This window comes from Falco peregrinus, chromosome 1 (genome assembly GCF_023634155.1).
Source record: "Falco peregrinus isolate bFalPer1 chromosome 1, bFalPer1.pri, whole genome shotgun sequence".
Classification (NCBI taxonomy): Eukaryota; Metazoa; Chordata; class Aves; order Falconiformes; family Falconidae; genus Falco; species Falco peregrinus.
In genome coordinates this window covers 95,028,047-95,042,137 of record NC_073721.1, presented here as the reverse complement: position 1 = coordinate 95,042,137, position 14,091 = coordinate 95,028,047, and the positions used below count along the sequence as shown (strand labels likewise).

At 35.8% G+C, this 14,091-nt stretch overlaps 1 protein-coding gene across 5 annotated transcripts in view; it reads left to right on the top strand.

Moving 5' to 3' along the window:
* PPP1R13B (protein phosphatase 1 regulatory subunit 13B) overlaps positions 1 to 14,091 on the top strand; it is a 68,947-nt gene that overhangs the window by 7,750 nt on the left and 47,106 nt on the right. For 2 of the 5 annotated variants that reach the window (XM_027794627.2, XM_027794626.2), the window contains exon 1: positions 6,253 to 6,463. The exons of 1 other annotated variant lie outside the window; for it this stretch is intronic. In XM_027794627.2, the coding sequence (XP_027650428.1) occupies positions 6,338 to 6,463 (126 nt within the window). In that variant the 5' untranslated portion in view covers positions 6,253 to 6,337. Of the gene's footprint in view, positions 1 to 6,252; positions 6,464 to 14,091 lie in introns of those variants that run through there. 2 more of the 5 variants (XM_027794628.2, XM_013303722.3) reach the window with 1 other exon arrangement.

Here is a 14,091-nt window from a genome sequence, read left to right as displayed (position 1 = left end):
ATGGTGGTGAATAACTATGGTGAGATATATCTAGATGATTTTGCGATGTAATCCATGTCCCAAGTGGCAAAGAAGAGTAACTTGCCTGCTCTCTGAAATCAAAACAAAAAAACAGTGCCCAAGGTCTCAGACAGGCTCATCTAGGACAATTTCTCCAATCCCAAATCCTGGGTGTTGACATCATGCAAAAAAGCACAGTGCATGGATTAACATCTGAATTAATTCTGTGTTCTGCTCTCCTGGGAGCCGATTTTTGACACTTCAAGACCAGCAAACCTCACTCTCCTAAAAACCAGAATGTATCTGTCCAGAGCTGCTAAGGTGAATAGCTGAGAATTGTCAAGAGTTTATAGTATTAGATTTAAAAAGCAGTGGACAGGGCTGCGTTATTAATACGTGGAGAGAAGTATTGCCTGCATTGCTTTCTGATGTTTAAAGGGAAATAAATAGGGCAATTTGAGACTAGCAAAGTTTGCCATAGCCCTTAAGTACAGGCTTACCTGCAGATACGTATTTTTTTTAATGTCTCAAAGAAGCTAAGTCTTAGTTTAGAATAACAGGTGCAGTTTAAGTTGAGGAGACATATTTTGAATGCATGTCTCCATGAGAAAATCCTTTTCTAATCCTGTTTCCTAATGCAATTTGTTTAATTTATGAATCAAGACAGTGCTGCACCTGTTGGCATCCTTACTCCTCTTCTGAAGGTGGTATTTTCAACATAGTTCAACCTCTTTTTTTCTACTTCCTCCTCCCCCTATCCTTACTACTTTAGAAAAAAACAGGATTCAGAAAGCATATCTGACTATCTTGTAAAATCTTAACCAGTGTGTTGGTCAAAACCTGATCTCAACCTATCCCATCTAGCCAAAGAAAGGGGTTTTCGAATTATTTAAATTCAAAACATTGTCATAGTATGTCTTTAATAAATGTTATTAATATCTCAATCAATTCCTTTGAAAAGATACCGAATAAGGAGAGGCTATTCGTACATTGTTATGGTATAATTCATGTCTGTAAACTGTTTGATAGATTGTTAGTGTTTCATAGAAGAATGTGATAGCTGGAGCATATACCATGTAATGATGCGGGCAGCATAGGTAACTAGTATCTAGTAAGTTTAAACAGTTCAGCTAGTCATTACTTGCCTGAAACTGTAAGTTACCCACTGACAGCTTAGCCAACTTATTTGGGCATCTGAGAAAGTACTAGCATCTGTGAATGGACAGCCATTTCTTACAAATCCTGTAAGATAAAATTTATAGTACATGGGTATGTTTGAAACTTAGCTTAGTCAAATACATACTTAGTCAAACAGGGTTCCTTAGTGTTACAAGTTGCTATTTGGATACATCAACAGAGAAGTTTTTAGGTCTTCCTGCTGTGTACTTAAAACCAGCAAATTCTTGAAATTGAAGTTTTGGATGATTCTGCAGGCTAACAAATTGGTTAATTATTATTCAGGCTCCAAACAGTTGGACTGTATGTACACTTTGGGAGATTACTGAATTCTTGAAACAGTGTCTTATAAACCATGAAACTCATCTCTGTATGCAGCTTAATCTCTGCATTCAGCTCTGAGTATCTTGGCATGCCTGGTGCTTAATTTCTTTACATACTGCTTTATTGTCCCAAGTTATCTAAATTTCAGAAAATTTTAGCTGCAAGTCTGAATCATGTACTTATGATAGTGGAAAAAAGATGTGTAACGGTTGACCTCTTCTACACTTCTAAATCATGTCAGGATCAATGCCATTATTTTAAAACCGTATCACGTGGATTGGTGTCTATTCTAGCCGATGTCACTTGGAAATCTTTTCCATCCGTTTTCTGAAGAGCTGCTTGGTGTACTACTAGCATAGTGTATTTATTATTTTATTGTCATTTATCACCACTTCAGCAAGAGCATGTTGGATATGGGAATATGCTATAAAAATCCAAGCTTTACTTTGAAACAAATCAGTTTCAAGTCTGTTGCTTGCAATGCCCCACCAAATTACTGACAGCAGCACTTTATTTTTACTTTTTTTTTTTTTCGGATGGTGGAGAGCAGTAGTAGTTGTTTTTGTAGCACTGATAGGAGGTGAAGTGGCGAAGGTGGTTTAAATCAATTTACACTCTGAATTATAAACTGCTGTGTTTACCTCAGTGTGATTTTGGAGTCCAACTCAAATACTTAGATTGGAATAATTTGATTGCTGTATCAACTACTGTGCTTTCGCTCATTTTTAGCTAAACATAAAGAACTTTTTAATTTGATTCACTTTCATGTTTACCAACCTTTAGACTACTTTGTTATCCTTTTTATAGTGGATTTTTTGTATTTACAGTACAAAATTATAGTGTGAAAATCACTTTAAGGGACATAAAAGATAGACTAAATAGAGGATTTGCTATACAGCATTTCTAATACAGTATTTTTGTGTTTCTGGGTATTTTGTAACATTCAGCCTAACAAATCTTTGTGATTTGAGTCTTCAATGCATTACTGGATTACCCCCATTTACTGCTGTTCCCTTCCCCCGGCCATCTGAAGCTATGAACTACTACTGCTCAGCTCACTCTGAGTTCTACAGAACTGAGAAGCCTTGGCACAAAATTACAAGTAAGCTTGGTGTGCAGTGTGCATGTACTTGCCTGTATCTTTTCAGAAGCAGAAAAAAGCTTTTGGTCAACTTTTTCTTATCTCACAAATGATACAGAAATTTTCAAGCAGTGAGGTCTCAACAACCTCTTTCCTTCCAGTGCTCAGAGGTGAGAGTGTTCTGATTGTGTCTGGATTTCTTTATAAACCTTTTGTCTTCCTTTCTTCCACCTGAATTGGGGACCAAAGTCAATCAGTGATTCTCCTTTTCTTGTGAAAATTTTCTTGTGGAAAATTCTCCTTTTCTTGTGAGAAGTATCTTCAAATATGTGAAAGAACACAAAAATGTGAGTGTTGTCATGTAGCTATGCATGTTTTTATATATTTGTGTCTGTAGTCAGTCTGATATGCTGGGGACTTAGGGATGCTACTGTGTTTCTAACATCATTTGGAGAGCAGTTGGTAAAATCCCTTTCACACACACCCGCCCCGTACCCCCACCCCCAGAAAAAAGCATGCTAAGCACAGTTTCTGTTTTGGAGATATATATATTTGAATGTATATATTTGACATGTTTAAATAGAATTATTTTTCACTTTTTTCTTTACCCTTTGATTGGAAAAAGGAAACACACTCACCACCAATTGTACTCTGCTTAGGTTGTTGAGTATACAGTTGTTACAGTGTAATTGAACATCACTTCTTTACCCCAGTGAAACAACTTTATGAAATACATAAACTTAGTTGTCAGCTTACCTAAGTGGAAGTGATAAGTAAACCTGCCTCATTAAGTATTATTAATTTACAAGGACCTTTGAAAAATTTGATGGAATTGTATTGGATTGTTTGGGTTTTGGTGTGTGGTTGTTTTGTGGTTTTTTTTTTTTACTTTTCCCTATATAATCTATGGATGATTGATCCTACTGGAGAAACTGAAAGAGAATGTATGGAAAGCAAATGAGCTGTTTTAGAAAAATCTTTATCTTATATGCAAAGTATAAGTTAGTTTTAATCTGGAAGTAATCTTAAGGTGTCTGTTTAAATTAATTTTCCACAAATGTGGAAAAGCTTAGCTTAGAGGGCCTCTGTGCAATCGTGCACCTTTGTAGTTAGGCATGTTCAAAATAAATGATTACATTTGCATATCAAGCATTTACAGTATAGCTTATGTATCAGGAGGAAAGAAGTGGAAATAGTGAAAGGGTAAAACAGGGTGGCAGAGTGGAACAGAAGTTATTAGAACAAATAAGCCTTAGTTTAAAGTTAGTGATACCCAGCATGCAGTGTCATATTTTATTCCTTCCGAATTCTTGCTTTTCTTTATACTTGTCCATTACTTCTCTGTGTATTCTTAGTTGCTCACATCCACCAATTTTAATCTATAGCTTTATGTTAAGTAATTTTTCATTGTGTGTAGATATTTCATGTGAAGTTGTGTACATTTTACAGAATTATACTTTCAGTTTTACTTTCTATTTTTTCCTACATCATTCCATGTGGCTTTCAGAGATCATGAGAGTCTTCATGTTAAAATGCTTTAATAGGATCATAGACTGCATTTACTTTCCCACTGAGTGCTTTACATCATCTGCGGATATATAGGTTTGCTAAATATGAGCTTTATCACACAGGGCAAGTCCTCTTGGATCTTACATGGTTTTCACATTTAATACAGGATCGTAACTTATGTCTATGAAATACTGCATGTACCTCACCTCCTTCATTTAGAGGACCTCTTTACATGTTTTGGGAGGAAGATCCCCTTGTTTCTTTAATTTAGGATTTTGAGGCTCATAGTATATTAAGCAATCAGAGGTTGTGGTATCCTTATTTCTACATACATCATAGATTTATATTTACCTGCCTAACAGTAATGGTTATAAATCAGTCAGCCAAATAACTGTGCTGGATCAGATACTTCATGTGGAGACAATACGTCTATGGACTACATTAGAGAAAGTAAAAGGCTACACTGTGCTTGTTTTCATTATTTATCTGATATAACAAACTACACACAGGTGTTTTATTTCGGGAGGGAGGATGACAGGATAAAAGGGAAGTTCAGTGACACACGTGTTTATTTTGGTTCATATACTCCTTTTGAAAGAACCCACTTATCCAATAGGGATGACAGGCTTTAGTTTTGAAGCCTCCCATTTATTTCTGGTCTTCATATGTGTATCAGGTGTTTCTATTGCAAGTAAGGCTTTTATAAGTTTTGGGGATTTGTTTAGAAGAACCAAGTCAGTAGCCATAGCTGGACAAGTGGCACAATATGTATTAATATGGGCCCAGCTTTTCCTCTCAAATATTTATTCCTGTCATACAGTTTGTTTTTCTGGCAGATAAAGATACAATCCGGTTTTGGAGAACAACCAGATTAGATTTTTCCATCCTTCCAAAAGCAAAACAACCTTCCCTTTTAAGAAGTATCCTCCAGTTTCTCATTTATTTAAAATGTTCTCAGCTGCTAACAGGTTAAATTTTTTAAGTTGCCGCATTTTATAAGTCTGAAACGATTCTACCAATTATGTTCTCAATAAAACTCTCAACGTAATAGGTTTGCTGAGGAGAAAGGAATGCTGCATGCAATCAGAATGGGTTTTTTACCGACAAAATGCATTAAGGGAGGACAGTGCTATTTCTGAATGTTGAAGCAGGCTAAATACAGTATCTTACTAGCTTTTTTTTTCTCTGGTGCTGCTTTTAGGGAAGGGTAATGTGAGCCACAGAATTGTTACAAATGAAGCGGAGGACCCCTGACTTTTCCCTTCCTGCAGTTAGTGTGTAATGCAGTTAATATGCTACACAGAAAAGGTAGCTCATAGCTCTAGGTTGTTCAGGTTCTGTTGATCTTTCATAGTATGGGTTGGATTTTTTGGTTTTCTTTTTCTTTGCCCCCCTCCTGCCCTCTTGGGTCACTTGCTCACTCTTTCTCTCCATTTTCTCTATTACGAGAACAGATCGGGCTGGAGAACATGCTTTGCTCCTGCAGTTGTAGAGTAAGAACTAAATGCACTGTTGGTGCCATCTCTCTGTCTGTTCCCCACTCTGGATCCTGTATAGTGTTGACAGGAATGATGATAAACATTGGTTGTCCCTTGACATGAAGAGGCAATCAGAAACATAGTTTGCCATTTTATATTCTCTGCTGCTTGAATTACGTCCAGCAAGAAGACAGACTTTGCCAAGAATGGAGTGGTGCTTGAACTATAGTATTTTTAGGCATAAATACATGGTGGATTTGTTGTTGTTTTTCTTTTTAAGATGGTTGGTCTTTTAAAAATATTTTTCTGATTTAAGAAAATGTGTCACGGAGATGTCTTATGATAGTTGTTAGGATTATTTGCGTTTGTAACTCCTGCTCATATCATTGTCCCCTTCAACAGGAAAATCGCTTCTGTCTCTTTTGAGACAGAGCCTTATATGTAAATTTAAGATGGATACTTACTGTTTGTCATTATTATAACAGCAAAGATTACTATTGCACGAGAGGGTAGCAGAACTCCCCTACTGCAACCTTGCCTAATTAGGTGAAACTTGATCCAGCCTATCTTGTTCCTGTCACAACTGTGGCCTGTCTTGTTTCTTTAGAACATCTTATCACTGCTCGTCATTACTGCTTGAATTCATATGCCAGTAGACCAAAAATACTCCATTTAAGTAGTTTTTCACTGTAGTTGTTGCACAGGAACTGTTCTTAGGTTTTAGCTCTACACAATATTTTTATATTTACTGCTATTTACAACTGTCCACATGAAGAATATTTTAAGGATGGTTCTGCAGAATATTATAAAAACATCAAAAGAGAAATCTTGGCTACCAGAAAAGACTGGACATAACTCTAGAAAATGGACAAAGGACAGAATGATAAGAAAGAAGGTAGGATTACATTGCTTTTTTTTCATTTGCTATAAAATTAAACATTGTGGGGTTTCTTTTTGTAAAACCAAAGAGTGTATCCTTATAATGGGTTAGAGTGTGCATATGTGGGATTTTTACTTGAAGATCAGGGATTATTGCCTTATATGGGTTTCTTCTGTATGTGAAATGTCTAAAATTTTTAATTTTACCTTATATAATTTGATTTTTATTTATGGGGTTTGATTCAGCCAAAGTGGAGTTCTGAAAGTAAAACAGAGCAGCTTTTAGTTTTTAAATCTATCATTTAAAAACTAAATAAATGCACTGGAAAGAGTTATTTTCTATTATGTGCAATTTCCACTCTGGAAGGAAAACTGCAGATTGCCTGTTGAATCCCAAAGGATGTATTCACTTTCCAGTTTTTATACTTTTGCCAAGCCAGATGACATTACATCTAAGACTGAATGGTTGGTATTCCCTGAAAGCAATACACTAAACAATCAGTATTTTGTTAATACTTTCTGCTCAATGAGAGAAAGCTGTGGCAGTTCCTTCTTCTTTCCCTCTATTGAAAATAAAAGGAAGGAGTAGCGCTGATTCCAATTGCAACATTACATAGGAGTGTGTGTCTGTAGATTTCATAAAAGCTGTTACTTGTTTTCAAAATGAAAAAGTGATGTTCAGTGCTGCAAATCACCTTTATTAATTGACAAAAAGCACGTTATCTTTAGTAAAAATACTGTTGGTTGTTTTTGTAGTTTTGCTTTTTTGTTGGCGTGTGTGGTGTTTTGTTGAAAAGTTTTAAGTGAAAAAACACAAATGTCTGTCTTAGTATACTGTACTTTTTTGATGAGATTATTTTCAGTGCAGTAGGTAGGTCGGGCTTTTCTGGAATTCAGTGGATTTTGGATGACTTTGCTTTAGCTGTTGACAAGGTCGAACACAAGACTGTAGAAACATCAGCACCTCCCTTTCCTTAGCCTTGGTCAAAGTAGTTGAAAAATTTGAGCACACTCAGTTCTGTGATACAAATTCTGTGGAACACTTCTGTTGCATGTGGATTTTGAGGATTGTCTTTCAGGAAAATTAACCCACAACCTTATGCTTAACTCTGCTTTTCAGCTTTGTCTTGTGCTGTCAAAGTGAACTTTCTTTCAAAGTGAATTACAGTATTGCTAATGCCAATATGCAAAAATCTTGAATAGGACTTCTCCTCACATCCCCCACCTAATAAAACTAAAATATTCAATGTTTTGTCTGTCTTATCTGTCGTCTGGTTCTTCTTGAGTCTGTGGTGTAATGTCCTATTTTGTAGGATTTAGGGTCTTAAGGGGTTTTGTGTGTGTGGTGTGTATTTTTTTGGTTTGGGTTTGTGTACGAGTTTTTTGGTTTGGTTGTGGTTTTTAGTTTGGTTGTATTTTTTTTTTTAACTTTTCCTTTTGGTGAATATGACTTTTTTTCCTGACTAGAAAGCTGAGATTCTTATGTAATGAAATTATCTCTGTAGCTGAGTCATCTTGGATTCATTTAATTTCATTTTTAATTTATTGCCAGTTCACCTGAGTATACTGCAAATTTTACAGCACTACAGTTGTGTTGTTCTTCAGCAACATGTCTTCTGTAATGATTTGGAAAATAACATACTTAACAGTACTCTTAAACATATTTATATCTCATCAGCTAATAAAATGGGCAGTTAATATTTTAGGACTGTTGTTTCAGGCTTGTCATGCATTTCATGTATGACATGCTGTTACCTTGACAAATATGAAAGATTTAGACCTCTGAACATTAGCACTAAGTTGGTTTTGTGATCCTGTAGAGTGAGATACGGTTGTCGTGCCACAGTGATTCCTCCCTGGTGGCTACGGACCCACACCTGACCCTGTACTGGGGATCCCCACTTAACTCTCTGAATCATTTGGTTTGGAAGACTCTGGGTTGGAGATGTGAAGAATAGTAGAAATCTGGACATTATGTTTATATTTTATCAAAGTAGAGCTGACAGAGTTTATGGACAAATGGACTTCAGGAAAGATGACTGTACCAGTGTAGCTATTGTTTTGATCTGGAGTCTTGCTGTCCCCTGAACTTCTGACTTTTCCTGTGTATAACTAGTGTTCCATGCATTTGCAAATGCGGTGTCTGCTGCAGTTTTCTAAAAGGACTTTGGCAAGAATCCTTTGTTTAAGGAATGCTTATATTAATAGGCCTAAACAACTACTAAAATATGTAGTTATAGCAGGGACATTTGTTAGTTTTGAGAATAGATTAGCAATTTCTTTTACTTTTTTATTTAATAATCAACACGAAATTGATGTGCTTGCTGATTGTAAATTTTTTTTTCAAGGTGCTTTAGATAAATCGCATTGAAGTTAGGCAGGCAGTACTGGATGAGGTTTGTCAACCTAAGATTCACAGACTGCAAATATTCTAAAAGATAAAACAGAGTATCCTTAATGAAGCCAGCAAGTGCCAGAAAAACTCTGGGCCTTCTTCAGAGCTTCTTGATTTGAAGATCAGTCTTCTGTTCATGGTTGATAGATAGCAAATCACAGAATACTAATTTGCAAGGTGCGAGTACTTACTTTTATATATTGAGTTGTCATGAACCTTGTAAGGGGTTTAGGAAAACCAGCATCAACTGATTAGAGGAGAGTCTTTCAAGAGAGTCTCCAGTGTCCACCTTCTAATAATAGTTGTGTATATTGTGAAAGATAGCATATGGTCCACAGTCTTTTAAACAGTGGAGCAAAACAAAATTTCAAAGCCTTGTTCCAGAAAAAATAAAAATCTCTCAATTTGTAATGTGTGTTGCCTAATGGAGAAATGTGCTCAGCATGAACTGGTCAGCATGCCTAGAATTATCTCTGCTTTCTAAAGACTCTTACATGGTAACTAGTGTCTTGACAGTCCTTTGGTAGAATTATTTGTGTCAAGGAGCAGCAACAAGATCTCTTGCTGTTTCTCCAGATGTAGCAATTTAGGAACCAAGCCAACAGATAATACATGCAGGGATGTTGAACTCATTCTGTAGCAAGCGCCAAATTACATTTTCCACTAGTAAACATCGCAAGAGGCATGTTTTATAGATTTTTCTAACTTCAGGCTGAGTTGCTTTAGCTAATGATGTTAAATATTGCACTTGGATGGTTTTCCTTTTAAATAGTTTTATTTGTAATGCAACCTCTTAAATGCTTTTAACTCGTCCCTTTTCAGCTACGCCCATTTTCCCTTCTGTAGCCACAAGTTTGCTGCCCATCTTTTAAATTAATTAGCCAAATCTCAGCTCCTGCTTGCTTTTAACAGAACCATCTGAATCAAAAAGAAGACCTTCCAGTGTTGTGACAAACAACAAACAGCTTCTATAAAGATAACGTCTGGAGAGCTGGCAGTAGTTTAGTACTGTGGATTGACTGACTTCTAATACAACGAAGTACAGTATCACAAAGTATAGTCTAAAATCTGATGTAGGATTATAATGTCTAAATGATTGTGTCACTCTTCTGTCTCAAGCAGATTCTGGAAACTTTAACATTTATTACGTCAGTTTTTAGTGCTCTTCCTGTCTTGCTCCTCACAGCCTGTAGATCACCCATGCGAGTCTGTGGGTTGCTTGGATTTACACAAGCGAACGTGAACTTTTAGTTGCTATTGTTTTCATTAGGTATTGTTCTCCTAGAGCTCTGGAAGTCTTTGAGTTAATCACTACAATACCTTTACTAATCTGTGGCTCTATCTTTGTTAGTTGAATGTATTTAAATATGTGATGATAGTTGCTGTTTCCTTCCTGTAGCAAAGATGTTGGCTTATTTCTCTGCCCTACAAAAAAAGCCTGCCACTGCGAAAGTAAGAGTCTTCAAATTTCAGATCTGCAATTGATGCTATATCTTTTTATCTTTCAGTAACAAAAGAGCAAGAAAAGTGTCATAAGTATCCCTTCAGCAAATAAGTATCAAGTAGGTGTAGGGTTTTGAAATAGGCTGAATCCTGTTGAATACCTGCTGTCATGTATGAAGCTCGTTTACTGAAGAGGGCAAAGGCAGCAGTCCTGAAAGTCCTGACAAGAAGTGTCTGTGGTTTTTGTCAGTTCTTTAAGCCATTGCATACATGTAGGCCTTATAAAAATGTAAGGAAATCTTGTTTAAGGATTTCTTTTAATGCTGTAATTCCAAATTTCTATAAGAGGTGTTAAATACTCCCCCCCCCCCCCCCCCCCCAATTAAACTGATTTCTGTGCCCTAGCAAGAGAAGTAGTTTTATACCCCATCACTAGGTCTTGGTACAACTATTGTCAGACTAGACTGTTCCTCCTGGTTATGCTTTCTGTACCCAGGTTTTCTTGTGCAGAGCCTGATGAAAGTGGATCAAATCTTCCTTCAGTGATTGCAAAATGGCAAGTTAATGCAACTAGCATATGAGCTTATATATAAATATAGAGTACATTTAAGCAACATTAAATTTGCAGATTTGATCAAAATCTCAAATGTTATCCAAGAATAATACTAGCTTATTTGGTTTAAGTAACCTTATAAATGCTTAAGTTTATGAATAGTGAATTTTGTGGTTTTAATGTTTGTTAGTAGCCCATAGCTATATGTTTTTAGTGTCTCAAAGTTGCTCCCAACTTTGTGAATTCTTTTGCAGGCCATATGGAGACAGTTGGCTTCAAATTTGGAAGTGTAGTAGGAAACATGCTATTGGTTTCACAAGTCTGCATTTTGGCAGAAAACTCATTTCTGTATTTTTTGCAAACTGAACTCTGTTCGTTGTGCTACCTTTGTGAATTTTGCTAATACAGTCAAAAGGCATTACTGAGCTTTAAATTTTGGCCTGAACTTGAAGTTTGTACAGCTTGGATGCGAGGAAGGTGTGAAGAAATGTGTTCAGAAACATGGAAATTGAACACAGTCATTTCTCAGGGAAAGATGTTAAAGGAAAGAAATGTCCTGATGAAAAACAGAGTAATTTATAATAAATCTGCTGTATGTCTTGGTGCTTTTATTTAAAATAAGACCTGTAAATATATTGCAAGAAATTCTTCAACAGATCTATTTTGAAAATAACAGTTTAATTCTGAAGGTGAATAATTATTGGAGAAAAGCATGCTGGTGAATAACTATATTGGATGGGCTTTAAATGTTTCTTTTTAATATAGGGATGTGAAACTGCTTAATCTTATTACTGTTTTTCTGCGGTTTACAAATAATAATCAACATCAGATTTATTTGGGATTTGTTCTGAAATCTCAACAGTTTAAAGAAATACTGATTACTTGAGTCAAGAATGTATCTTTAGGTGGCTTTAATTAAAACAGTTTTGTGGTTGTACTTTCATAGTCTGTTTTCTTTAAAATGTAATTGCTTAAAGCTTCATCTAATTAAGTACAGCCTTAAAAAGGGACAGCGTTCATATTCAAAATAAAGTTAAAGTTCTGTTTTACTACTTGAAATATGCAGCTAGAATTTCTACAGCTGTAGCTGATGCAAGTTTTATGTAATGGCATGAATTCCAGGCAAGCAAACTTGCATGAGATAATTGATAACTTCTAACTTTTTTTGTGTCCATTCTACATGCAGAGTTGTGCATATTAGTATGACTCATCAAAGGGATGATTTTTCACGTCTTCACATATTACTTGTGTTTCTTTCTGCAGTTTTTTTATTAAGTGAAAACAGTCTTAATCCAAGTTCATATTTGATTGATGGAGCTTTGACATTTCAGTAAGATAAGGTTTTGGACATTCTGGTTAAAACATCATTTTAGAAACACCTTAAATATAGCAAGCTCCTGGGACTCCCTAGTCAGTAAAATAAAGGATGAAAGTTATTAAAACTTTCTGGGAGATGTTGAGGTCTCTATGGTGCAAGGGAGATTAACTTTGAAGAAGGCTTTTTCTTTGCTGATTGTTGTTGTGTTGGAGTTGTAGACACTACCAAGTGCTCTGAAATGGCAAAGCACAAAATCACGAATGAGTGCTTTGGAACTCTCTTATTAGGGGAAAATGCGTGGTGAGAAGATAATGCCTTCCAGTTCTTGTGAAACAGAAGGAATGGAGAAATCTGTTTTTGAAATGTCTGATCACTCTTGCTGGAAGAGGAGTTGGGGGTTTTCTTGTTGCTTTGTTGTTTCTTACTTTTACATAATGAAATTTCTAGGTTGGTTTAAAAAAAAAAAAAGGGCAAAGGGAAAATCTAGTAAGACTAAAGAGCAGTGTGTGAATTTAGCCATATTAAATATCCAGTATATTTGTAACTCACAGTCCTATGCTTGATAATTCTTAAATTGGCAGAAGTCGTTAACACAAAAAGATCTCTATCCACTATATCTTTAATATCGGGTAGGCATTCCTATATCTAGATTTGTGTAATGAGGGCAGCGGATAGCACAAAGGGAAAAATTAATGGTTTTCATTTTCTTGGAATGTGTTGATTTTTTTAAACTTTTGTTCACTGCTTTAATTGGTCTCACTTCTAATCTTTCATAGGTGTGATTTTTCTAGATTACTTCATTGTTGTGGACATAAAATAGGTTATATGCAGGAAGAGTAATAATAATCTGATCCATTTTTGACAGGAACACTGGTTTTGAGTGGAAACGTGGGGTTTAGTTAAAAAACAGTTACATGTAAAGTAAAAAGCCAGCTGAGTTAAGTTCCCATCTTCATCCCAAGAACTTGCTATTTCTGTTTTTCTAATTGAATATATGACTATTACTATAAGAAAATATTCTCAGACTTGTTTTAAATTCTAATGTTTCAGCATGTCCTGAAATAATGCTTGTCTGATTGCTTTCTGATAGCTTAAATTCAGTTTTCTGCAATCAGGATAGAATATGCTTACATGGGCTGCGTTAATTGTATTTACAATATTTATTGTATTAGATGTCTGAGTTAGTAAATTAACTTGGGCATAAGGCAGTAGAGGTGTGGGTGTACAGTTTATTTCTTCTCAAGCACCAGTGTTTCAGGTCTTGTTACCATAAGAGAATAGTTGAGTAAAATGTATTTCGTGTATCCACAAAAATTGTTGTTGAGGAGGGTCTAATTAAAGGTATACCTGTTGGTTTTTAATTCAGGATATCAGCTGAAGATGGGAAAAGTTTCATTTTTTTCCAGCAAGACTGTAGAAAAATTGTGAGGAAAAGACTTTATTCAGCAGTTGGAATTTTAGTTTTCTAGGTGATTCCTAGGCTATTCCTTAACAGGGAAGCAATGTGCTACATCAGCTGCCATCTTCTGTTCCTGTGGTGGCGGTCTAGTTTTATTGCAATTGTAAGTCATTGCATTGTACTAGGGGAGCGCACCTGAAGTTGCAAAACTCGTAGGGAAGTCAGGGTGGTTTCTAGGACAGCCTGAACAAGCTCATATAGAACAAAGGACATCAGACTCATTTGAAGGTTGATCCTGCCTGAGGCCAAGAGACTGCATTATATGACCTCTTAAGGTTTCTTCTAAGCCTGTTGGTTTATGTTCATGTATGACTCCTCATCTTTAAGAGATCAAATTCCACTGCCAGATTCCACACCAGGTATTTATTCTGTAAAAGATTCCACAGTCATGAATATTGAGGCTGTGTCTGAATCTTCTACAGGGAAAAAATAACGTTGTGAGCTATTTACAGTAGGTGGCTACAGGCACGTTACTA